Source organism: Miscanthus floridulus, chromosome 8 (assembly GCF_019320115.1).
Source record: "Miscanthus floridulus cultivar M001 chromosome 8, ASM1932011v1, whole genome shotgun sequence".
In the NCBI taxonomy this organism is placed as follows: domain Eukaryota; kingdom Viridiplantae; phylum Streptophyta; class Magnoliopsida; order Poales; family Poaceae; genus Miscanthus; species Miscanthus floridulus.
The window spans coordinates 152,952,179-152,977,246 of record NC_089587.1 but is presented as its reverse complement, the minus strand read 5'-3'; the positions used below and the strand labels follow the sequence as shown (position 1 = coordinate 152,977,246).

The window sequence follows — 25,068 nt, the reverse complement described above, 5'->3', positions numbered from 1 at the left end:
CTCCTCTATTTTTCATAAAAAATAGCTCCTCGTACAAAAACTTTTGGTAGGGCTCCTCTGAAGGAGACGGAGCCAAAGCCAGAGCAGGGGAGGAGCCCTACCAAAAATGCCCTTATCTCTCTCCCATGACGACTGTCTTTTGTCTCATTCAATTCCTCTCTTGTTCTATCTTCTCATAACATGAAGGCGCCCCAACCCCCGTAGCGCAGGCCATAGTGCATGGAGGCGCTAGTCCTGGTGATGCGGGGCACAGAACATAGAGGCAATGGCTAGACACGCATCCATGACAATGCACAATCAGCATAGCCCCAATGTGGGCCTTGTGGCACGGCTAGCATAGGGCATGAGTGGGGGTGCAGCCCGAGCTCCAAGACGACATGGCATCACTACTTTGTTTGAAGCTCCCTACCACGTTCTTTGTGGTCCCAACCGTCACCGTAGTTACCGCCAGCGACCTCAAAAGCTTGTCCTTTTTCTATGTGAAGATGTCTAAAACCCCCACCTTCATTGTCCTCTCCACGCTCGTCTTCGACCTATGGTGTGTTGAAAAGTAGTAAGTGCCTTGGTTGTGTTAGGAGAGTCAATTTACTTCTAAACTACTTCATTAGCCTTAATGTAGCCTAAATGGTTTATGTAGTTGCTTTTTTCTAGGCAAAAGCTAGCACTAGCGGTTGATATAAAATTACCACTTGTGAAAATGCATTTGTATAGGAGGTTGACGTAAAGTTACCATCGGTGTAAATGGATTTGCATAAAACGTCTTATGTACTAGTCTATGGTAGATCCGATCATTTTAGGAATGTTTTTTTGGGTGGGGGTCATATAGTGATAATAAAATTTATGTCAACCTCTTGAGATTGCAGTAGTATTCATATGCCATTATTCACATATTCATTCACCAAGAGATGCAACCAACTTTGTGTCAATCCTTTGAGCATGTGACTTGAACCATTTCCAACCACTTTATGGTATCAAGCCACTTCTTCCATAAAATCCAATAATGATTTGATCCCCCTTCATAATGTGACTTTCCATAGCTTGATTAGAGCCAAGACTCAATGCAAGTACTCTCTTGTTCACCACAATCATGGTCCATCGACGTCTAAGCTGTCGCTTGCCCTTCACCCTTGCTTGATCCTTTGAAGCCCTTTCTTTATCTTCACCCTCTCAAGCCATCCCAAGACACATGGTGATTTGAACCAGTAATAAGCATATATTGACATCCTTTTCATGAAATCCGTCTTCATCTTCATTGTTTTCCCAAACAAGCTCTCCAAGTAAGACCATTCTATATGCATAGCCCCATGTCTCATTTACACTTCATAATTATGCTTGTCTTCACATGATGCAATGCTATTCCATAACATATAAAACATTTTATCAATTTCATTTGCATTGTTGTCTTCTGCCTAAACTAGACTGTTTCCACAACAATACATCATTTGTCTTCATTTCAACACAGTATGGAATACTATAAAGTTTGCCTTATCGTTGAATCTTTGATACACTTCAAATCATATAATAAATCATATCTCCAAGTATATGCAATCTAATTAAATTCCTATTCAACACTTAGCAAACTTGTTAGGCTTTTAATCGTGTTGTCATTTAGTCCAACAAAACCCACCAAAGGACTAGATGCACTTACACCTTTGAGGGTATATGTCTTCCCTGCCTTCTTCAGTTCGGCACCCTCGAGGGCCACTTCGCTGGTAAGTCGAAAGATGATTTTCCTCGGACACTTCCTTGGCTTCCAAAGTCCAAGCAAAATTCTTCCTTTGCAGGTGGTGTTGGTTTGTTTTCAGGGGTGTCCTTATGAAGTTACCTTGTGAAGTCATCTTAATGAGCCAAAATGGACGATCGGGGAGCCTATGGATGGATGCGCCCTCTAATAGTAGAGACCTTTGCATAGTAGTGTCGTCTTTAGTGAAAGGAGTTAGCAACAAGAATTTAGGTCCCTCGTCCAAAATGTGCCGCCTTGTCCTGCACGTCTGTCGACCACATGTTATACCCCAAAATTTAGAAAACCCTAAATAAAATAAATGATTTTATAATTTTCTAAAATTTGACAAGATATGGATAGGTTGTTGATAATTTTTATAAGTGAAAATTGTGATTTTCTCAAACTTTTATAAATTAATTTGATACGGTGTTGCATTCATGCCTTTGCATTTAATTTTATTGAATGAAAAATGATTTTATAAAACTTGTTTAAGCCTCGATTAAGCTTTTCTCTTTTTTCAAAAGTTTCAAAACCTGTGTGGGCCAAATCCTTTCCAAATCCCAACCCAACTCTCCTTTCCTTTTTGCTTTAAATTCCCATTCAAATTCGGCCTTCTCACCTCCTCCACGCTGGGCCGAATCTGGTTGAAGCCCAGCAGGCCAGCCCGCACCCCTTCCCTCTCTCCTGGCCTAGTTTTCCACCGCGCCTCCCTCTACTTCCAGCGTGGGCCAAGCCCAACAGCATCCGCAATGGCCCGCGCTCCCTGCGCTCCTGTGCGGCTGACTGAGACAGACAGTTAACCTCACAACTTCTCCTACAACTAAAAAGAACAAAGTGTGGACATCGTTTTGGTAGTGACAATTGCCTTGGTTCGTCCGTCTGCCACCCTATGCGATCGATCCCACCTCCATGCGACAATCACGACAGTTGTTGATTTTCCTTGTATGAGACCCACGTGCGGTGGCAATCATGACAGTTTCCTTCCATGCAAAAGGAAGTGCTCCCTCGCGCGACCATCACGCCTGTTCTGATATAACTTTCTTGCATGCAAAAGAAAACTACTATCAATCAATCAAATCAAATCAAATAAGAAATTATTCTCATCAAGAGGTTATGATTTTCCTTCATGCAAAACAACCAAACATGATTATCTACCACGTTGGGGTGGCGGTCGATCCCTACGGTGGCGGTCGCGCCATCGGCTACTAGGAGGTGGCGGTTCACTGGCCTCAGCTAGCAAGAGGACATTCTCGCCCTCGCCCTCGCCCGCTACTCCAACCACGACGCTGCTGCCATCGCTGTCGTCACCTACGGGCTCTGCCACCACAGCTACTTGGAATCAAATGGTAAGCTGTAACATTGTGGGTGCTATGGTGAGCACGTTCCTCGAGACACAGAGCTTCACCTACAACAGTGCGATCTGTAAGTGCAACCTCCACGACCATATGCCAGAGTGGTCCAGGGTGAGGGACATCGGTGATCAGACACTGTTCGTGTCTAAACATTTCAGTGAAAGCTTCAGTGGAACAAGTGTATCCAAGTACAAGGAGAACAAAATCTACATGTCTGAGCCATTGTATGTGGATTCATACGACTGGGTCCATCGACTGGAGATCGTTGATATTGCTACCGATGCATCCGAAGTGAAGCCCGTCCAGGAAAAGATGCAGGGTTCCGAGGCTCTAGGTTGGATTTGATCCAATCTCTGGAAGCTCTAGAGTTTATGAGCCTGCGACGCCGCGCACTCCATGACTGTGTTAAATTCATAAACTTTGTTTTTTAGATTAAATATCACTTAACGTTGGTATTTAATTTAACAGTATTGTTATCTTATCGTGCGATCCGTGTGTTTTTAGTATAAATTGTTAGTTATCTCATAGCAACGCACGGACACGCTACCTAGTTTGTTAAAAAAATAATCTCACAACTAATCTCTATCTAGAATAGGGACAAACTCACCAACAATAGTTGTATTTAAAATTATGAGGATAAAATCACAAAGTCATAAAAAGAGAGGTAAGTTATCGTTAGTCTATGTAGCAAGAGCAAAAACATTAAATTCCCATCGTCAAATGGACCGTAACAATATAATACACTCAAATAGGATTTGAAAAGAGAAAATCATCCGGTCTAAATCCTGGAACCCCATATTGGGCCATAATAGGAGCTCATCGAGTACACTGTACACAGCACACCGACAGCTCCGAAGATGACGTTTTACTGTTTTAGGTAAGTTTTTAAGCCCTCGTTTAGTTGGGCTGTTTTAGGTAAGCTTTGAAGCCCTCCTTTAGGTGGGCCGATTCGGCGGGGGCAGATTCACTGTGCAATCGTTGACTAATTAGGCTTAAAACGTTCGTCTCGTAAAGTACAACTAAACTGTGCAATTAGTTTTTGATTTTGTCAACATTTAGTACTCCATGCATGTACCATAAGTTTGATGTGACGAAGAATCTTCTTTTTATATAGTGCCAAAGTTTGGATTTTGGTGGAACTAAACAGGCCCACAGTTGGGGGTGGCAGTTCATTGTACTACCAGCTTGTTATGTCGCGACCCGTCGTTTCATTTTTGGGTTGTTTGGTTGCCTCTCTTAAATTTTAGTCGTTGTCTCATCGAATTTTTGATACATGTATGGAGTATTAAATATAGGCTAATTATAAAATTAATTATATAGTTTGCGACTAATTTACGAGACGAATCTTTTGAGCCTAATTAGTCCATGATTTGACAATGTTTTGCTACAGTAAACATGTGCTAATGGCGGATTAATTAGGCTTAAAAATTTCGTCTCGTGGAGTACTGACGGATTATGTAATTTATTTTTTTATTAGTATTCGAACACCTTATGCAACATCCTTCCGACGTACCTTCTAAATTTTAGTAGCTGGATTCAAATACAGCCCGGGCTGTTTGGTCCCTACAGGAAAATTTTAGTCTATATCTCATCGGATGTTTGGACACATGCATAGAGTATTAAATATAGACGAAAAAAATAACTAATTGTACAGATTATGACTAATTTACGAGACGATTTTTTTAAGTCTAATAGTTCATAATTTGACAATATGGTGCAATAGTAAATATGCGCTAATGATCGATTAATTAGACTTAATAAATTCGTCTCGTAAATTAATCTATATTTGTATAATTAATTTATATTTAGTTTTTCTAAATAATATCCGAACGTCTCAGGTGAGATGGACTAAAATTTAGTGACCGTGAAACCACGCAAACGCCGCTACCCTGTCCCGCTCGCGTGGCAGTGGCGACTGCCAAATCTTGGACGATTCCCCGCCGCGCACCTCATGTTCTCGGCTCGCCCTGCCCCACACCGTCGCGGCGGGCCCCGCGTGCCTCCTCTACCTGTCGAGACCGGCTCCGGCCGCGGCACCCAACACAAGACGTTCCGTCCATGACAGCTGACCCCGCTGTGACACCGGTCCCGCGCGTCATACGCGGTCGAAGCGAAGGTCCCAGGGCCGGCCAGGCCCAGTCGCCAGAAAAACAGCAGCAGCAGCATCACTGCCGCAGATCCGGCGTCTCAGAGCCTGAGGCGAGTAGCATCGCGCAGGCGCAAGGCAGGCACCCCCACCCTCGCAAGTCACGCACAGGAGGAGACGAGACGAGGGAGATACTTGTTTCTCCCAGGACCTCGCTCACCATCTCCCGGAATCCGCCAACTCCCGCCGCCCGCGCCGCGGCGCATCATTCCTTGCCAGCGGCCCACGCAAATCCCAGGACAAATCCCAAACCCCGCGCCGATGGCCACCAGCCCCTGCTGCCCGACCCCAGCAGCCGCCCGCCGCGCCGCTCTTATACGCCGCCCCGGCAACCGCAGCAGCTGCTCGTTGTTGCTTAATCCGTCGCGTGCTGCCGCGGGTTGTTGTTTCGCGTGTGCGTTTTTCGGGTAGTGCCCGTGCGGCCGTGGCGGCGCGGCGAGGGAAGGGTAGGACGGTGGAGATGCAGGGGTCCGGGCTGAATCTGGTGACCACGGTGATCGGCTTCGGGATGAGCGCCACCTTCATCGTCTTCGTCTGCGCGCGCCTCATCTGTGGCCGCGCCGCGCGGGCCGACGCCGACGCCGCCGACGCCGCCGCGGTCGCCGCGGCGCGGGCGCTGGCGCAGCCACCCGTGCCGTTCGACTTCGACGTCGAGTTCCGCAACGTCGCGGATCTCGACCGCACGGTGAGCGCCCACTACTTGCTACTCTGCTATTCTGCTAGCGTGTGTTTATCATCATTACGTTTGTGAAGCACGGAAGCGACCCTTGAGTTGTGTAGTGATCCGGTGATCCCAAGTTATGCACGGGGCCAATTATGTTCAGGAAAATATTCCACTGAATACTTCCTTTTATTTTACACACTGGAATACCGTTCGATCTTTTCAGTCACATTGCTGTTTTATAGGAGTCATGTTTATTGGGCTACAACTACAACTGAACTCGAGGTCGCAAACTCACATGTGCATTATTTGTGTGATGTGACTTGTAATTTGGCTTGTTTTTGGCCAACAAGTAAATATCTCGACAAAATTAGCCTCAAATACTTCCAAAGGTGACCGGTGGGTAATACTTAGCTTAGATGGGAGACTTTGTGATGTACCTCGCCATGCGCAGTCACGGCCACGGCGCCACCGTGACATGGCCACTGGAGTCGTAGTAGAGGTAGCCGTGACGCGCCCGCTAGGTCGTCGTAGGTAGCAGCAGTGCAGGTGCGGTGCTGTGGCGGTGGCGAAGGCCAAGGCACGACACTACAATCATTGTCACAGTGTAGCACACTGGCATGGTACACAGATGTGCAACTGGTAGCTGCATTCCTTGTAGTAGAAATACATATAGTACTCTGTATACTTCAAAAAGGTATAGTGGAATCTCATGCCATTTAGGACATTTAATTCATGAAATTAAGGATAATAGGAAGCATTGGTTTAATGAGAAAAATGGAAGTGAAACATGTTTGAGCACGGCTGAGTGGAGTGGCACGAATAGAGCTACATTTGAACTATATCCAGAGAAAAAATATGTAGTTTTCCATCTGAAGTGAGCATTGAGAAGCTTGCAAGTATGGATATAAAAAGGCCTATGGCAGGATGATATCCTTTGTACTGTACTGAGTTATTCAAACGAATCGTTAATTACGTTACCTAAAGTGTGTGCTTGCAAGTATGGTTCAAGAGCAGTGGTAAAAATGTGAATATCATTTTGATCTAACATCCTTTGTAGAGGCTGAACTTTTGATAAGGTGAATGATAAATTAACAGGACCCCCTTTTTTAAAAAAAAATAGAGTAAGATTTAACTTTTAAGATACTAGGATAAGTTAGTTTATACGTTTATGATCCATGATGACAAATTTATAGAAAAAGGTACTCAATGATTGTATATTAATTTGGAAGAGGGTACGGACCCTATAGATTTTGCAAAGTGAATCATGCACAAATGTCAATGTGTAGAGCACAGATTAAAAAATAAAATTAGAATGGGGCAAATAAGTGTTTGATACCTGAAATTGCTTGGCATAGTGGAGTAGGTGTTAGTTTGATCTCCACCAATTGGCCCAACGGCCAATCGGACCCCTTGACCGCGTCCTGATCGGGGACGCTTAACCGACCACTGGTCGGCGGGCCCCTGTCACACAGCGCTATATAAAGAGAGAGGTGGGGGCCAGGGCACGAGGGACGAGGTTCGACGCCGCCAGCTGGACCCTACCGAAGAACCCTAGAAGCCCCTCCGATCGCGGGCGCTGCTGCAAGTGACGGGAAGCTTCGCCGAGCTCACCGCCGTCCTCTGGACATTACCGGACCGCACTCAGTTCTTCCTCCTCTACCTCCTCTGTCAACCCCGAAGGTATGGATCTCCTCTACTATATCTCCCTCTCCCGAGTCATGTTTCTAGATCGATTTGAACCAAATAGAGATGAATCCACCCACTAATCTACACTTAGACGATCCTAAGCACTTAACAATGGTATCAGAGACAGGTTCTAGGCGTAGATTTGATAGGGGTAGCAACAATTAGAAGGGGTAGCTGCAATTAGAAAATGAGAAGGATAATAGCGTTTATGCGAAGTTCAAGAATGGAAAATTCATTTTCCACATCCTGTGAGTAGATAACATTCTACTCACTAGTAGTGATGCTTAATTTGTCATTGGAGAAGAAGTTTTGTCCTCAAGTTTCCTATGTGAATGATCCTTGCTGAAGCGTCATTGGTTATAGGAATCGAAATTCATCGAGATAGAAGAAAATGGGGTATTAGGACTATCGCAAAGGCATACTTAGAAAAGATTTTAAAGAAATAAAATATGCATGCGAGTAAACCTATGCTTGCTCCTATTGTCAAAGGTAATAGATTTGGGAACTTTAAGTGTTACAGGAACCGATATGAGATCGATCAAATGAACATGGTTCCATATGCTTCAGCTGTTGGAAGCTTGATGAGTGTATAAGTACAAGTAAGAACTTACCCTGACGTAGTTTACGTATCCGGGATATTTTGGCAGAAGTCCAGTCCAGATATAGATCACTGGAATGGAGTTGAAAATTGTAAGACAACACCGCACACCCTAATCAGGGGGGTGACCTTCATTATATAGCCTAATAGGCTAGGGTTACAATGTACAAGGCCAATGGGCCGTACACCCAATATGGGCTTACTATTACATTCTAACACCCTCCCTCAGTCTAAGCGGGAGTGTCACGAACACAAAGACTGGACCTAAAGTCAGTGAACAACTGTACAGGTAACCCTTTGGTCATAATGTCCGCGAACTGATGAGACGATGGAACATGGAGCACCTGAACCTGTCCCAAAGCAACCTTCTCACGGACGAAGTGAATATCTATCTCAATATGCTTCGTGCGACGATGATGAACTAGATTGGCGGTCATGTAGACAGCACTGACATTGTCGCAGTAGACGATCGTCGCCGAAGAGATGGGTGCGTGGAGCTCCTGAAGTAACTGACGAAGCCAACAAGTCTCAGCCACAGCGTGCGCAACAGCACGATACTCAGCCTCCGCACTCGAACGAGAGACCGTAGTCTGTCGTTTGGAGGACCAAGAGACTAAGTTGTCGCCGAGGAAGACACAGTAGCCTAAAGTGGAGTGCCGAGAGTCTGGACAACCAGCCCAATCAGCATCGGAGTAGGCGGTCAAGCTGGTGATGCTGCCTGTGCCGATGTGAAGCCCGGTGGACAGGGTGCCCTTGACATACCGCAGGACACGCTTGAGCATCGCAAGATGAGGCTCTCGCGGGTCGTGCATGAAGAGGCAAACCTGCTGAACTGCATAGGCGAGGTCCGGACGAGTCAGCGTGAGATACTGTAGCGCACCGGCGAGGCTGCGGTACTGAGTGGCATCCGCCACCGGAGCGCCGTCCGTAGCAGAGAGCTTGGCATGAGTGTCAACAGGAGTCGCCGTAGAATGACACTCAGCCATGCCGGCGCGCTGGAGCAGGTCCACAGCGTACTGGCGCTGAGACAGGAAGAGGCCGTCAGCAGAACGCGTGACAGAGATCCCGAGGAAGTGATGAAGATCCCCGAGATCTGTCATGGCGAACTCGGAGTGAAGGAGCTCGGTGATGCGACGAAGAAGCGGGGTCGACGAGGCTGTCAGGATGATGTCGTCGACGTAGAGCAGCAAGTAGGCGATGTCGGCACCCGCTTTGTAAACAAAGAGGGATGCATCGGAGGTCGAAGCAGTGAAGCCGGACCGCTGGACGAAGCCGGAGAACCGCTGGTGCCACGCCCTGGGCGCCTGCTTGAGTCCGTACAAGGACTTTTGCAGGAGACAGACGTGGTCGGGAGCCGCCGGGTCGACGAAGCCGGGCGGCTGCTGGCAGTAGACTGTCTCGTTTAGATGGCCATGAAGAAAAGCGTTCTTCACGTCCAGCTGATGTATCGGCAAGGAGCGAGAGGCGGCGATGCTGAGGACGACCCGGATGGTGGCCGGTTTCACAACCGGGCTGAACGTCTCGTCGTAGTCGATGCCGTACCGCTGCGAGAACCCATGAACGACCCATCTGGCTTTATGACGAGCCAGAGAGCCGTCAGCACGAAACTTGTGCTTGAAGACCCATTTGCCGGTGATGACGTTGGCACGAGGCGGTCGAGGAACAAGACGCCAGGTGCCATTGTCCACGAGCGCCTTGTATTCTTCGGCCATGGCCGCGCGCCAATTCGCATTGGCGAGCGCGGCGCGAGAGTTGCCCGGCAACGGAGAAGCCAGACTGGAGGCCGCCGCGGTGAAGCCATACCGCTGCATGGGCGGCGGCAGGGAACCCGTCTGGGAACGAGTCGCCCGCGCAGGAGGCTCTGGAGCCCGGGGCACCACTGCCTGCGGCTCTGGGGCCGGAGGTACCTCCGGCGGCGGCTGTGGAGCCGGTGCCGGATGCTGACGACGGCTGTAGTGGATGCCATACCGCTGCCGGACAGGGGCAGGGGCGACGGCACCTGCTGGCGGAGGAGGTGCAGGAGCCATGGCCTGCCGAGGCGCCTGGGGTGGCCGGTGGGCAGCGCCGTGCCACAGGATGGCAGGGTCGAACCCAACGGGGTCGCCGGCATCGTCTGAGGCAGACAAGGCAGGCGCAACCGAGGCCCGCGAGTTCCGAACGTCTGAGGTAGACGGGGCAGGCGCGGGAAGTCTATCCTGTAACAAAAAGTCAAAAGAATCCGGTCGGGGCTTGGAAGCCGCAAACGGAAAGTGAGTCTCATAAAAAACAACATGGCGAGAGATGATGATCTTGCGAGTGGAAAGATCAAGACACCGGTAGCCCTTCTGGGAAGGAGGGTAACCGAGGAAGACACGCTGCTGAGCGAGGAGACAATTTATGGGGAGTCGTGGCACTGAGGTTCGGATAGCACAGGCAACCGAAAACTCTAAGGATGGAGTAGTCTGGCATTTTGCAGTGAAGGAGATGATAGGGAATACCATTATGTATGGACGATGAGGGCCGCTGGTTGATCAGAAACACAGCGGTGGAAAGAGCTTCGACCCAATAGGATGAGGCATGGCGGCATGAAACAGAAGCGTGCGAACAGCATTGTTCAGTGTGCGAAGCATCCGCTCAGCTTTGCCGTTCTGGGCGGATGTGTAGGGGCACGAGGTGCGAAGCAGGATGCCGCGGCTAGCCAGGAAGGTAGCGGTGGCATTGTTGATGAACTCGGTGCCATTATCTGCCTGAAAACAGCGCACAAGAAAGCTGAACTGTGTGTGAGCGTGAGCAACAAACTGAACAATATGTTCATGAACTTCGGATTTATGGCGAAGAGGAAACATCCAACAATAATGAGTATAATCATCAACTAGCATGAGATAAAATTTATAACCAGAAATGCTCGAAATTGGAGAGGTCCAGACATCACAGTGAACAAGTTCAAAAGGTGCAGATGTACTAGAAACCGAACTAGCAAATGACAGCCTAGCGTGTTTGCCTAGCTGACAGGCATGACAAAGGCGGCGAGCTGCTTTATTACACTAGATAGCTGATAGCGTATTTAGAGTAGTGACGACGGCAGGTGCAGGATGACCAAGGCGGAAGTGCCACAGCTCCGGGGAAACGACGGCGACATGGCAGCGAGGTGGCATGCGATGTGGAATGGTGTAGAGGTCCCCGTTGCTATTGCACTGAAGGAGGACCGTCTTGGTCTGTAGATCCTTAACAGAAAAACCAGAGGCGTCAAACTCAATTGAACAGTTATTGTCGCGAGTAAGCTGTCGAACAGATAACAAATTACGAGTGAGTTGGGGAGCGACAAGAACATTATCAAGATGAAAAGGACGATCAGCTATTTGAATAAGAGAAGTGCCACGACTAAGAATAGGAATTGATTGACCGTTGCCGACCGTAATGGAGGACGGTGGCGACGGGAGATGGGAAAGTAAAATACCGTCGTTGGAGGACATGTGAGATGTCGCTCCGCTGTCCATGACCCAGGGTGCACCCACCCTGAACCGCCATCTGGTTGAGAGCGGCGATCAGGCTGGTCGGATCCCAGTTGGCTGGAGGCCCGTAAGCCGGAGGACCGCCGGCAGTGGAGAACTGAGGCGGCGCGAAGGCGGTGTGTGCCTGTGGAGGAGGCACAGGTGGCGCACCCCACTGCTGCTGCTGTTGCTGAGGTGGCCACTGGACGGCCCAAGGGTTGTAGCAAACCCAAGGGCCGGCCGGCTGAGGAGCCTGACGCCCGCCGGAGCCGCCGCCTTGCTGCTGGTTGCGCCCGCCACCGCCACTGCCACCGCTGCCGTTGCCGCCACGCCCACCCTTGCCCTTGCCACCGCCCCCACGATTGGTGGGTGTAGAGGAGGTGGACCGGCAGGACGGTGAAGTGCAGGAGGAGGTGGTGGAGGCGGCAAGAGCTGAAGCCGAGGCCTCTTTGCCCTCGGTGCCAAGGCGGAGCTCCTTGACGCGGAGCATGTTGGTGGCAGACTTGAAGTCGGGAAGCGGCGATGAGTTGGCAATGATGTCGGCGGTGTTGGCAAAGCGGGAGTTTAGGCCGCGCAGAAGATTGAGCACAAGCTGCGCGGGGGAGATGGTGTGGCCGACCTCCCGAAGTGCATCAGCGGTGCGCTTCATCTGCTGGGCGTAGGCGTCAATGGAGAGGTCGCCCTGGGACAGGTTGTGGAACTCCTGCTCGAGGACGATGGCGCGGGACTCCTTGTTCGCCTGGAACAGGGCCTCGATAGAGACGTACAGAGCGCGCGCATCCTGATCGGGCTCCATAGCGAGGTCGAGGACGGCGTCGTCGACGGAGCCGTACATCCAGCCGCGGATGCAGGCGTCAGGCTGAGACCACAGGGGGTCAGCCGGGCGCGCGGCCTCCGTGCCATCGATGTGGCCGAGCAGCCCGTACTTGCCGCAGAGGGCGGTGAAGAACGCCTTCCACTTGGAGTAGTTCGGGCGCTCGAGGCTGAGCGCGATGGGGACGTGCTGCTTCACGTTGACGGAGGCGTAGGCGGCGAAGAAGGGAGCAACGAGAGAGTCCCCCATGGTGCCGGACGACTGGGGGCCGAGGGCGCCGGTTGTGGAGGAGGAACTCGACGACGACGTCATGGGTGCGGCTACAGGGCGGTGGCGCGATCCGCGCGGCGGCCTGGAGCGGCAATCGCGCGCGTGACGTGGCGGCGCGACTGGAGGAGGCGTGCGGCCTGGCGATCACGACGCGGGGCAGGGGCGGCGGCGCGAGTGCGTGCGCGGCCTGGGCTGGCGACGGCGCGAGTGCGCGCGCGGCCGGGCTGGTGCGGTGGCGCACGTCCTCACGGAGGACGCACGGGCAGAGGAGGCGCGAGAGCGGAAGGAAAGGACCGTAATTAGGGCTGATACCATGTAAGACAACACCGCACACCCTAATCAGGGGGGTGACCTTCATTATATAGCCTAATAGGCTAGGGTTACAATGTACAAGGCCAATGGGCCGTACACCCAATATGGGCTTACTATTACATTCTAACAAAAATGTCTTGCAATTTTGCAAAATATCATAGGCCTCATGCTGAGTAAGAAAGAACAAGTACTCTCATATAGTTGATGGTACAAATGTTAAGTCTTAGCGAGATGTGTAGTGAAATCCACAACAGTTGCTAACACTCGCAGTTGGAGTATTATTATAAAAAAGCTCCAAAGAAACAGTTGTGGTGTCATCAGTGATGCATACCATAGTATAGCTTGACATGAGGCTTAAGGAATAGGCAAAAGGAGGTTAAGGGAATTTGTACCCGGATTTAACAATGGTAGACAACAACAATAACCATTTAAAGTAAGTTAACTCCTAAGACAACAGGTCAAGTGTGCTGCCAGACACATTGACACTAAGTTATATGTTGTAAAGGAGAAAATCCAGAATCATTCTGAAAGCATTGAGCACATAAGTACCGAGTAAGTACTTGCGGAACCGCTTACCAAAGGCTAACCATCCAGTGCGTTCAGAGAACACACAGTCGACATGGGTTCATGGGAAAGACTATGATTTCTGGATACTAAGGGCCTAGTGGAGTATCTGTTTTAAAACAGAGAGGTGCATTGTAGCTGTTAAATCTAATCGCAACTGACCGTGACGATGAAGCACGCTCTATGCACTAATCTGTGATGGAATAGGAAAAAGATAAAGTAAGTAAGTTAAGTTTAAGTCATAAGGTGAGATCAAGCGTGAGAATGTTAGTTTGATCTCCACCAATTGGCCCAACGGCCGATCGGACCCCTTGACCGCGTCCTGATCGGGGACGCTTAACCGACCACTGGTCGGCGGGCCCCTGTCACACAGCGCTATATAAAGAGAGAGGTGGGGGCCAGGGCACGAGGGACGGGGTTCGACGCAACCCCGAAGGTATGGATCTCTCTCTCTACTCTATCTCCCTCTCCCGAGTCATGTTTCTAGATCGATTTGAACCAAATAGAGATGAATCCACCCACTAATCTATACCTAGATGATCCTAAGCACTTAACAACCACCACCAGCGGATAGAACTATAGAAGATGTTGAAGGGAAATATCATGGCACAGGTGCATTAGGAACTTACCAAACTGCCTTCTCACTAATAACTGGATATACTATTTCTTCAATGAGATGCTGATTTCATTTTCTGCGCAGAGTTCCTTCTAGCTACTGTGCCATCTTTAGTTGTTCCTATGCGTTCCCTTCAGTTATTAGTTATGTCCCATATTGTGTCAGCTCTTTTAGTCTCTACATTGACATGAAAAACATAACCACAGATGTCTAATTCATCTCTATCTCCAGAATATGAAAACAGTCCATCTTACCTAATATTTCAGCCTGAGATGGGCCATGTCGATTTGATTAGTCATGGTAATACCATGTTACTTACTATTATATTCATGATGTCCGTATCGAGAACATTCACAGGAGGTGATAAGATTGTCAGATTGAAAAATGTTATTTTTAGCCCTGTAAGTTATGGCATTTGGACTGGCAGTGTGGTTATCAAAGATGATTTGATTAGGTACACTGTACATTTGAATATCTGGCAGTATTTTCACCCTCTAAATTTAGGCATCATATATGGTTCTATCCTATCTTCTGATTTGTCTGAACCATGGACAATACTATCAAGCATATTATTATTCTGTCGTTTCAATTGATAGGCTGGTATGTATGTGCATCATCTCTCTCAACTGTGAATATGATGTATACAAAATTATCTTAAGTCTTTTTAGTGATAAGTTAGGACTTAGGTCCATATTCTGCCAGAATTTTGTCCTATCAGTCTGTTTACGATTGTGCTACCTTCCATTGGTAATTGAAAGTGGACAGATGCAAGGGTTTTTTCTTTTGAAAAAAATAACTAACTAAGCATGCACATTAGGTTTTCCATTTGACTATTTCTCAATGTTCTATGCTTTCTTTCATATCCCATGCATTAGTGGTTGAGTGAATAACTCGTGCAGAAGCCAGAATAAAAGTCCCCTCTTCTAAAAAAAAATCCCATGCATTCGTATGGATGTGCATAGCTAAAGGGCATGATATGCACGTTATATATGCTCCTTTCTTTATCTGCGAGAATACCGATAAACAAAATCTTTATACAAATTTATCTATGACCAAGGAATGTACTTCGATCAATGCTTAACTTGGGTATCTGAAAGTTTGAACCTCTAGGAAGCCACTCTAACATGCTCCTGCACATTCAGATTAAGTTGATTTTACTTTGCTTGTTTCATTGTTTTCAAAGAGATGCTTGAGATGACTAAACAATTCAGGGATTAAATTACTAGATGGTATGTGTCGCAACTCCTGCAACTAATGTTGCGGAAATGCGTATGTTGCGCTGGATTTGTGGTCACACAAGGATGGACCGAGTTCGGAACGATGATATACGTGATCGTCTAGGGGTAGCACCAATTGAAGAAAAGCCTGTCCAACATCGGTTGAGGTGGTTTGGCTATGTCTAAAGGAGATCTTCAAAGGCACCAGTGCATTGTGGAGTCATAAGTCGAGATATCAATGTGATGAGAGGTAGAGGAAGACCGAAGCTGACATGGGGGAGGCAATAAAAAGAGATTTGAAAGGTTGGGATATACCTAGAGATCTTTGTTTGGATAGGAGTGCTTGGAAAGCAGCTATTGACGTGTCTGAACCGTGATTAGGGGCTCATGTTGGGTTTCAACTCTAACCTACCCCAACTTGCTTGGGACTAAAAGGCTTTGTTGTTGTTATTGTATGTGTCGCTACTCGCAAGCATTATGTTTCTGCTATGTGATCGTTGGTTACTAAATGGTATGTGTCGCAAGCATTATGTTTATGCTAGGTGATCATTGGTGTCAGTTTACTTACAGCAATCCAGACAAGACTTTGTGTTAAAAGATGACATGGTTCCTTTTGCTTTGTTCAATAGATTGAACGCTCCCGCTGTGGGTTGGATCCTTTTGCCGTTGCTGCAATTCCTACAATGAATTATAGTTCTGAGGCCTTCCATTCAAAAGATGATGCCCAGTAAGTACATACTGCATGCTCTATAGTTAATTTACTTCCATGTTTGCAAATGTACCATCGCTCCCCAAATTGTCTATTCTCAGAGGCAGAGGGGATTACTTGTACGATTCCATTTTGTATGATTGCTGATGAAATTTGATGCAAAGAACATGTGACATATCAGTTAGTGTTCACAAGATATCAGTGTTTCTTTCTCTTTTCCACACACTCTTCTTTCTATTTATTTTAATATTTAACAAGTAAGGGGAAACCCCCTCCTGTTATTTTCAAAAAAGATATCAGCGTGTATACCAATGAGTTAAAATGGTGATATAGCTTGATCATCAAAGCCTCCAGAATTTCTAGTCTTTGTTACCGGGTGACTTACAAGTTCTAAATTACTGTCTGCATATAGCTGCTACATGGTTTATATCAGTAAAGATGCTATAACTGAGTGAAGCACTTAAATGGACAGATTTCTAGTTGTATTTTTTCGACCAACCGATTTTTAGTTGTATTTATAAATTATCTAATGTAGAACCATATTTTCTTGAACAAGAAGTACAGCTACCCCTTGTCTGTATTTTGTCTCTTATAAATATGGGAAGGTGGGCAGGGCTGATAATTGATCCTTGACATGGCATTCAGTAATCTTTCATGATTGTGCATGACATATAAGTAATCAACTGCATAGTTGTGATAGAAAAAGAATCTTGATTATTTACATCTACATGCACTACTTTTTATTTCCATAACAGAAATTTATGTACCTGCAGAGGAAGACATTTATTGATGAATATATTCATCAAATAGTTGACTAGCATCATTTTGTAAACAGCCACAACTAGCAGATATTAGCAGTTTCATGGCGAGCACCTAATTTCTTGCCCAGCAGATATTGCTTGTAGTTGTAGTGCAAACTTTTTTTCTGTTATTGAAAGAAATGAGATATCTAAAATGAGACATGACTTATTATATTAATATATCCTATATGATAATTTAGCACATGGCTTATTATAATAGATATATCCTATATGATAATTTAGCACATGACTTATTATATTAGATATATCCTATATGATAATTTAGCAAGTTAAGAGAGAAATATTTCTGATAAAACTATATTGCCACTTGATGATTGTTGATGAGCATCATGGAAATTAAGGAATTGCATAGGTTACCTTTATGTGGTATGTTTACTTGTAACTCAAAAGAAAATAATATGTTCCTTATTTTCCTTTGACAGGTGCTCCATATGTTTAGGTGAATACAATGATAAAGAGATACTGCGTATAATGCCTACATGCCGACATAACTTCCATCTGGAATGTATAGATGTATGGTTACAGAAACAAACTACTTGCCCGATATGTCGGATCTCATTGAAGGACCAACCTGGTGCAAAATCTACAGCATCCCCCCTCCATACCCTCCCTCAAATATTGGGACATGCCGAGAGCTCTGTCAATAGATCGCCTCATTGGATACTTCCTATTCATCGTGATCGTGCTGGAGGTAGACAAAACAGTCCAACCTCACAGGAATCATTAGAGGTGATCATTGAAATCCAGCCACAAAGACAATGAGGGATACAAGGGTTGAAATTGGTGAAGCTATACTCTTCCTGCCGGGCGTCAAAAGGAAGGATCTGCCATTGCAGAAACCATGCTTGGGCTGTTCGTCCTGCAGCACAGTAGTTGTTGGGTACAGAATGGGCCTGGTGTCTAGGCATTCTTTGTACATTTGGAGCTGTAGATTAGCGGTTGCATTTCGCAATTTGGGTACCTGTCTCTGGGTTTTCTTTTTGACGTGTTGCCATTGTATTCTGTAAAGAAATATACTGTTCAGATTTGGAGCTGCAAAAATATTTGCAGCGGCTCCGCTCGCCAATAAATTGGCAGTGCTCATGGGAGCATTTTGGCTCTTGAACCTGTGGAAACCGCTTCATCCCCTAGGTGGGTTGTTATGTGAGGGCTATCACCTTCTCACTAAGCACTCCACATATTTGTTCTGGTTTGGGAATGGAACGGGTTAATTTAATAATAAGGCATGGGTTCATCCCAGCAAAATTCATTGGATGGCTCATTTTTTTTACACCAAAGACCTTGGTCCGGCTTTTATAGAAAGCTTAACATTGGATCACTCATGACTCCAAGTTTCATTTCTAGGTGAGGTGATTTCTCGAACACATCTCGTGTTCTCGCTGTTCCCCTGTTCCAATCACCCTAAAGGCTCGGGGATGAAATAAATGCATGCACTGTTGTTTTCTCCTGATGATTTGCAGCTTCACTTTCCATGCGAAATTCTAAAACTTGCTCCTGTGTTGACTACTACTTGCTGTTCCCTTCCTTTCCACGCTGTGAACGCGGCTCCTACTCCTGTACCAACAGCCGTGACATTTCATCAGCGACCCGGACAGTTCGCGCTGCTCGCTCTCTCTCTTTCTCCCCCCTGTTTTCGTACTGTGAGCGGCTGTAAGGACACATCACCTTCCACGAACGGTTGTTGCGACACTTGATGGTCGCAGGGACGCAGTCCTGGATCAGCCTGCCTGGCAGTGATTCCGAACCGTGTCAAGGAGCCCGAAAGACACCGGGGCGCCGGGCCGATCAGTCACTCTAAAAGGTGTAAAGCAGCGTCCGTGTGGCTACACGAGTCGCGAGCAGGGACTGTGGCGGCGCTGCGCGATGGATTGGATGCGCGCGCGTCAGATCAGTCGGCGTCAAGTCCAGCGGCAGGCTACAACGTGACGCCTCCGCGGAGCAAGCAGCTGGAGGCCGTGCGTGCGTGTGGAGGCGTGGAGGAGCAATCGGCGCATCACCTCGCACAGCACAGGCCTCCAGCCTTCCACGCGGCTTACTGCGTGCAACGAATATAATCCGCCGGAAACGGGGGGCTCCCGGCCGACTTGTACCTCCGGGGCGCCGGCTGGATGCCATGGCGCCGGCATGGGGCATGCATGCGCGCTCCGCCGGTTTTCTTGACGGTCGTGCTCATACATGACATGGGGTCGAGCTAATTAACGAGACTTGGGAGCAGAACAGTGGACATAGAGATACGGGGCAGGTACTCGCGTACGCACCACCACCTTTTCACACGGAGGGAGAATCTCTGCCGTAACAGGGAAGAACCGCAGTAGCACCGGCCGCAGAAAATGAAGTGCTAGGGGCGATGCACTGATGGATGCACAGCACTCGGCATAGGCCTTTTGCTGGTCGCACGCACGACTGGTGGGTCGGACCCTCCAGTACGTCGCCATGTCGTGCGCTTATTAGCACTTCTCTGGTTCCCAGTCCGGCAGGGGCCCAGGGGCATTATGTCGGCCTTTATATACTATAATAATAATAAGTTTTAAAAATCGGTTTTACGTCGTGTATGTACATGGATGACGGAACGGATAAGAAAAAGGTGTAATTTGCAGTTTTGCGCACGCAACGACGGCCGCGGAGACGACGTGGACGCTCCGTGGCTGCTCATTTTTAAGGTGCCGGTATGCGTTGGGTCCTATACATGTCTCTTCGTACTGAATTTTCTGAGCTCAATCGGGAACTACTGCACGTGCGTATAGAGTATAGAGTATAGAACGTCAATCCCTGGACCCGATCGAACTGTTGCTAGCTGTGGATCGGGCCAAATTATTATTGCATGGTTGGCCTCTTGCGCGCTCGCTACAGGTGGAGCATTGGCATGTTACCGATACAGGAGTACTCTGGCATTAGCTTTTGTATATGTCGTGTCTACCATCATTGTTTGCACTTGCAGTACCTATACTATAAAAAGGATATATATTCATATATTTTTCGTAGGGCAGTAACCGTCCAACTTGATCTGATCTGTCTGCATAGTGTCGATGTTGGATTACCGATAGCCTGTCACGGGGGTACTCGGGGCAGTTTGTTCGGGCTTCGGCGTATGTAGAACTCGATGCTAAACGCAAGAGACAGTCGATTTATCCTGGTTCGGGCCCTCGACCGTGATCGAATAACAACCCTACGTCCAGTCGACGTTAACCTTTGCGTTGGATTGATTGTCAAGTGTTGTGTTCTAAAAAGTCCCCGTCCTTAGGATCCCTGCCCTCCTTTATATACTCAGGAGGTCAGAATCCTAGTCGGTTTACAATGAGAGTTCCTAGTAGGATTACAGAATAATACTATTACTAAGATTACAGGGGAAGAATCCTAGTTAGACTAGATCTTCTCCCTTCCTTGCGGGGTATCCCGTGGGTCCCGCACCGACAAGCCCTCGAGCACTTCATGGTTGAGTTCTGGAAGCCTCGTCTTGCTCCTTCAAGTCTTGTCGAGCAGGAACCAGCGCCGTCCGAGTGCTTTCTTGAGCGAAACCGTGTAGCGCTTCATGAGATCTTCGCGTGGTGTGTACCTTTTTAAAGAAAAAAGTACTCTCATTTGGATGTAACCCCGAGCCTCTTGCTGTTTGGCACAAGGAGCTTGAGGGTCTTTTCTTGAAATCGCCCTGATTCTTCGTCGAAAGGCTCCCGAGCATATACTCAGGTTCTTTGTCGAAAAGAGCTTGGATATAGCTATGTCCGGGTTCTTTTGTCGAAAAGAGCTCAGATATATCTATGTCCGGGTTCTTTTTGTCGTGTGGCCTTGAAGTGGTCTATCTTGAAGAAGTCTTTTGAGTGATGTGCGCTTTTTTAAAGAAAAAAGTACACTCAATGAGTATAGCCCCCGAGCCTCTTGCTATTTAGAACAAAAAGTTGGAGGGTCTTGAATCTTATGTCGTTTGAAAAACTATTGTCTTGAAGTAGTCCTCTTGGTGACGTACGCTTTTTTGAAGGAAAAAATGTACTCACTGAGTGTAGCCCCTGAGCCTCTTCCTATTTGGAATAAAAAGTTAGAGGATCTTGAATCTGGGTTGTTCGAAAGAACTGAAAACCTCTCCTGTTGCAGCCCCCAAGCATATATCCGGGTTGTTTTGTTCAGGAAGAGCTCAGATGCAGGGTTTTGGCATATTCACTGGTAGTCTGCTGTTGTCAGATGTAGTTGTATGGTAGTGGTTGAGTGTAAATGCTGTTTGTTCACGAGTTGTACAGTGTTGGTATATCCTTTCGAATATATTTGTCCTTGAGTACTGTTCCTTCATGCCTGAGTCCTCTTTCATTGAATTCTGTCTTTTCACTGTGTCCTTTGTTAGGTTTGTTCCACTGGTGCTCCTGGTCCATGTGCACTGCTTCTTTGGCCTATAAATATCCTCCTCCTGTGTTGTTTGATTCATCGAGCATTTTTGTTGCGTGGTCTAAAGTCTCCGTAGTCATGAATATGTTAGTTTGTGAAGTAGAACAGCCCTCCGGGCGTATTTTACAGTTCTTGCATATCTTGCCATAGCTGGAGGGAGTCTTGTGATAGGAATTAGAGGTAGGCTAATCCCGCAGCAGCATTGTACTTGGAAGTACGTGATGGTAGTTGGAGGGAGTCTTATGATGTCGGATGCGATCCTTCATCTGGTAGTTCTGGGTTGATCCTCGTCGCTTGCTCTGAGACTGTCCGGTGCAGATCAACACCATATCTAGCATCACATCGGACTTGGGTAGACAGATGCTTGCTGGCCTTTTCTACTCCACGTTGTCCCGCCGTGCTGTTGATTTCTGCCTTGGATGCACTGCGTTCATCCTTTGAAGAAAACAGTGTAGCCGAGGGCGGTTTGTTCTACCGAGTAGCAATTTGGAACACGTAGTCGTTCCAGAGCCTAGTCGTGTCTGGGTTCCTCTTTGCTACTTTGCTTGTCGTGGTACCGAGTTCGTTGGGTCTTGTAAGATGTGTAATCTTCTATTTTTTGAAACTATTTATAATGGAAAGAATCTTGCCTTCTGAGTTGTCATTCTTTATTCTCCTAATGTCCCGGTTATTGATAAGATTTCTGAGTTCTTTCTGTAAGGATCGGGTTGTTGCGCTCCTTGTGAGGTAACCCTTCTTTGCTTTAATGTTGATAAGTTCTTTTTGTAGTAATATGATAACTCCACCGTGGTGCTGGATGGATAAGTCTAAAATCTGCCTGTTGAACTGTACCATTGTGTGGATTTGAGCCGTCCATCATTTTAGCTACGTCGGTAAATGGACCGTTGCGTCCTCATGCCGTGTTAAAACGGGCCTAGTGGGCCACGTTTTTACCGGTGTAAAATCTATTTAAAGGCTTTTGTCTTCCTTTTCTTTGGTACCCTGCCTTTGCCTTAAAACCCTAGCCTTTGAAATTCACCGCCGCCATTACTATCGTCGTCTGAGCGCTTCCATCTTAGCCTTCTCCATTCTTAGTGCCCCATTGCCTTTGCTAATATATGGGTTGGAAGAAGTCAATGGGTAAGTCCCAGGTGACCTTCGTCGACGAGGAAGCATCGCTCTTCGTCATCGAAAATCAAGAATTCATGGCGATGAGGGCCGCTCAGAAGATCTGGCCAGCTCCAACAACAACTGAAGACCAGCTTCGCGAGCTCGTCGGCGATGGCCTGATTTAGAGCAAGGGTATTGCTGATTGGAGAGCTCCAAGCGAGCATCGGGTCCCTGCTCTAAGTCCTGGTGAGATCATTCTTTTTGTCTCCTTTATCCATGCCGGTCTATGCCTTCTTGCTTCTGCCTTTCTTCACCGATTTCTTAACTATTTTGGGATTAGCCTGAACCACCTTGCTCCCAATGCTGTTCTTCACCTTTCCATTTTCGTTCATCTTTATGAAACCTTCCTTGGAATTCCTCCTTCTATTTCCCTCTTTCGCTACTTTTTTCGCCTGAAGCCCCAACCCCGCCGCGATGACACCAATGTTCTTGGTGGCTGCGGGATTTAGTTTCGCCAAGGTCTTAAGAGCAAGTTCTTTGACTATGACCTAGTTGATTCTGTAAGGGATTGTCGTGCTGACTAGTTTTATGCTGCCAACTTGATTCCCCCTCTTTCTATTCATTCTAGATCTGGTCCCTTGGTTAATGACCGATGGGAAAAGAACCCTGTGACAACTGCCGAGCTCCAGATGATCAAGCCTTTTCTCGAGAGGATTTGCACTCTAAAACAGCAAGGCTTGACTGGCTTCGGGATTATTTCAAGTTTTCTTCACCGCCGAGTTCAACCTTTGAAGAAGCGCGAACATTATGGTTTCGAGTACTCTAGGGCGGAGGACCCTTCTCGTATGGTCCCTGCCCTTGAGTTGACTGATGAGGAGGTGCTTGAGTGTCTTCAGAAGATGCTGAAAGGAGTAAGCGTCGTTGAAAGTGCATCTAGCCCTTTAGTGGGTTTTGGATGATTAAATGACAACATGATTAAAGGACTAACTAGTTTGCTAAGTGTGGATAGGTAATAGGTTATCTCACAGGTACTTAATAAAAGCCAAAATGATATGTTGTTGTGTAAACAATCTAGTTCAACTACAAGACAACAATACAAATAGAATTCATGCAAAGGCTTAATTATTGTGGGATTTCCATGTTCTATGTGAAAGCAAGCTTGTAAGAATTAATTAATGAGGCATAAGGGATTGCATATGGATTGGTCTCATATTTAAAGCTTGCTAAATTAAAATGAAAAAGATAACAATACATGAATCGATGATTCAACATAAGATGTGACTTGATGGCTTAAGACGGTGAAGATAGCAAGGAAAGGCTTCGAGGTACTAAGCAAGGGTGAAGGGCAAGCGACGGCTTGGCGGCTGAAGAACCTAGCTATGGTGAAGAAGAAAGTACTTGTATTTAGTTGAGGTACTAATCAAGCTAAGATAGTCATATTGATGTGAATGATCAAATCACTATTGGAGTGTTTGATGGAAGTGACTTGATATATTTGGGATTATTCAAATTTGATGAATAGAATCAAGTCACATGCTCAAGATGGCTATGCTCAAGTGAAAAGATCAACATCAATATGTTAGCACCCTTAATTGATGAAGATTGGAAGGGATGGCATCAATTCAAAAGAGATCAACTCAAGTGGTATAAATTCATTTTTCCTTTGATCTTGAGTTTAATAGGTATGCTGTACTATTAAGAGGGATGCATCATGTTGATAGATAATGTTTTATAAGTGCTCAAGCCAACCCATGTGAGTTTTGAGTATTTGAGCGACAAAAGAGCTAACTGATTTCTTGCTGGTCTGGCAATACCGGACGTGTCCGGTATTTGTCCAGCAGCTGTAAAATTATTGTTCTCGGGTTGGTTCGTCGAGAGTTCCGACGTAAGTTAGGAGTTCCGATGGTCGGGAGTCCCGGCATGGGTCGGGAGTCCCGGCATGGGTCGGGAGTTCTGACGTCTTGCACTTTAACTGACTTGGAGGGTTCACTGTCCTGGTCATACCGGACGTGTCCGGTATGCATGACCAGAGGCCAATGGCTAGTTTTCAAAAGCCTTGAGGGTCGGGAGTTCTGACGGTCGGGAGTTCTGACATATGTCGGGAGTTCCGACGATTGGGAGTTCCGACATATGTCAGGAGTTCTGACACCTCACAAACTTTAATTCAGTTACATGTTTTTCAAATTTGCTGAGGGTCGGGAGTTCCAACGGTCGGGAGTTCCGACATTCATCAGGAGTTCCGACGCCTCACAACTTCATTGTAACTTAGTTACCATTGATGCAGTGTGAGTCATACCGGACGTGTCCGATATGCATCAGTGTTATCCTAAACGCTAAACGGTAAACAGTCGGTCACCTACCGTTTAGCCCATTATTCGGGCAAAACGGGTGTTTAAACGGGAAAACAATCATTTAAATGGTCAAAACAACTGATTAAACAGAAACGGTGTACCACCGTGTAGCGTTTAAACAGTATGTAAACGGGCTAAACGGCCGTTTAGGCGAACAGTGGTATGCATTCCGGACGTGTCCGGTATTGCAACGGCTAGTTTTTTCATGGGGGCTATAAATACACCTAAGCCTCCACCTCTGGAGGCTGCTGATTCTGCTGACATACACACACGTCTTTGAGCCTTGCCAACTCTC

The 25,068-nt window shown here is 47.0% G+C and overlaps 1 protein-coding gene across 1 annotated transcript; it reads left to right on the top strand.

Annotated features, from left to right (window-relative positions):
* The first annotated feature begins 5,170 nt into the window (after nucleotides 1–5,170).
* Nucleotides 5,171–18,077, top strand: LOC136477388 (E3 ubiquitin-protein ligase ATL59-like). Its single transcript, XM_066475541.1, has 3 exons — nucleotides 5,171–5,906; nucleotides 16,062–16,159; nucleotides 17,385–18,077. Exons 1-3 carry the CDS (start codon nucleotides 5,682–5,684, stop codon nucleotides 17,722–17,724), a joined length of 663 nt encoding a protein of 220 aa, XP_066331638.1. The 5' UTR covers nucleotides 5,171–5,681; the 3' UTR covers nucleotides 17,725–18,077.
* The last annotated feature ends 6,991 nt before the right edge of the window (nucleotides 18,078–25,068 follow it).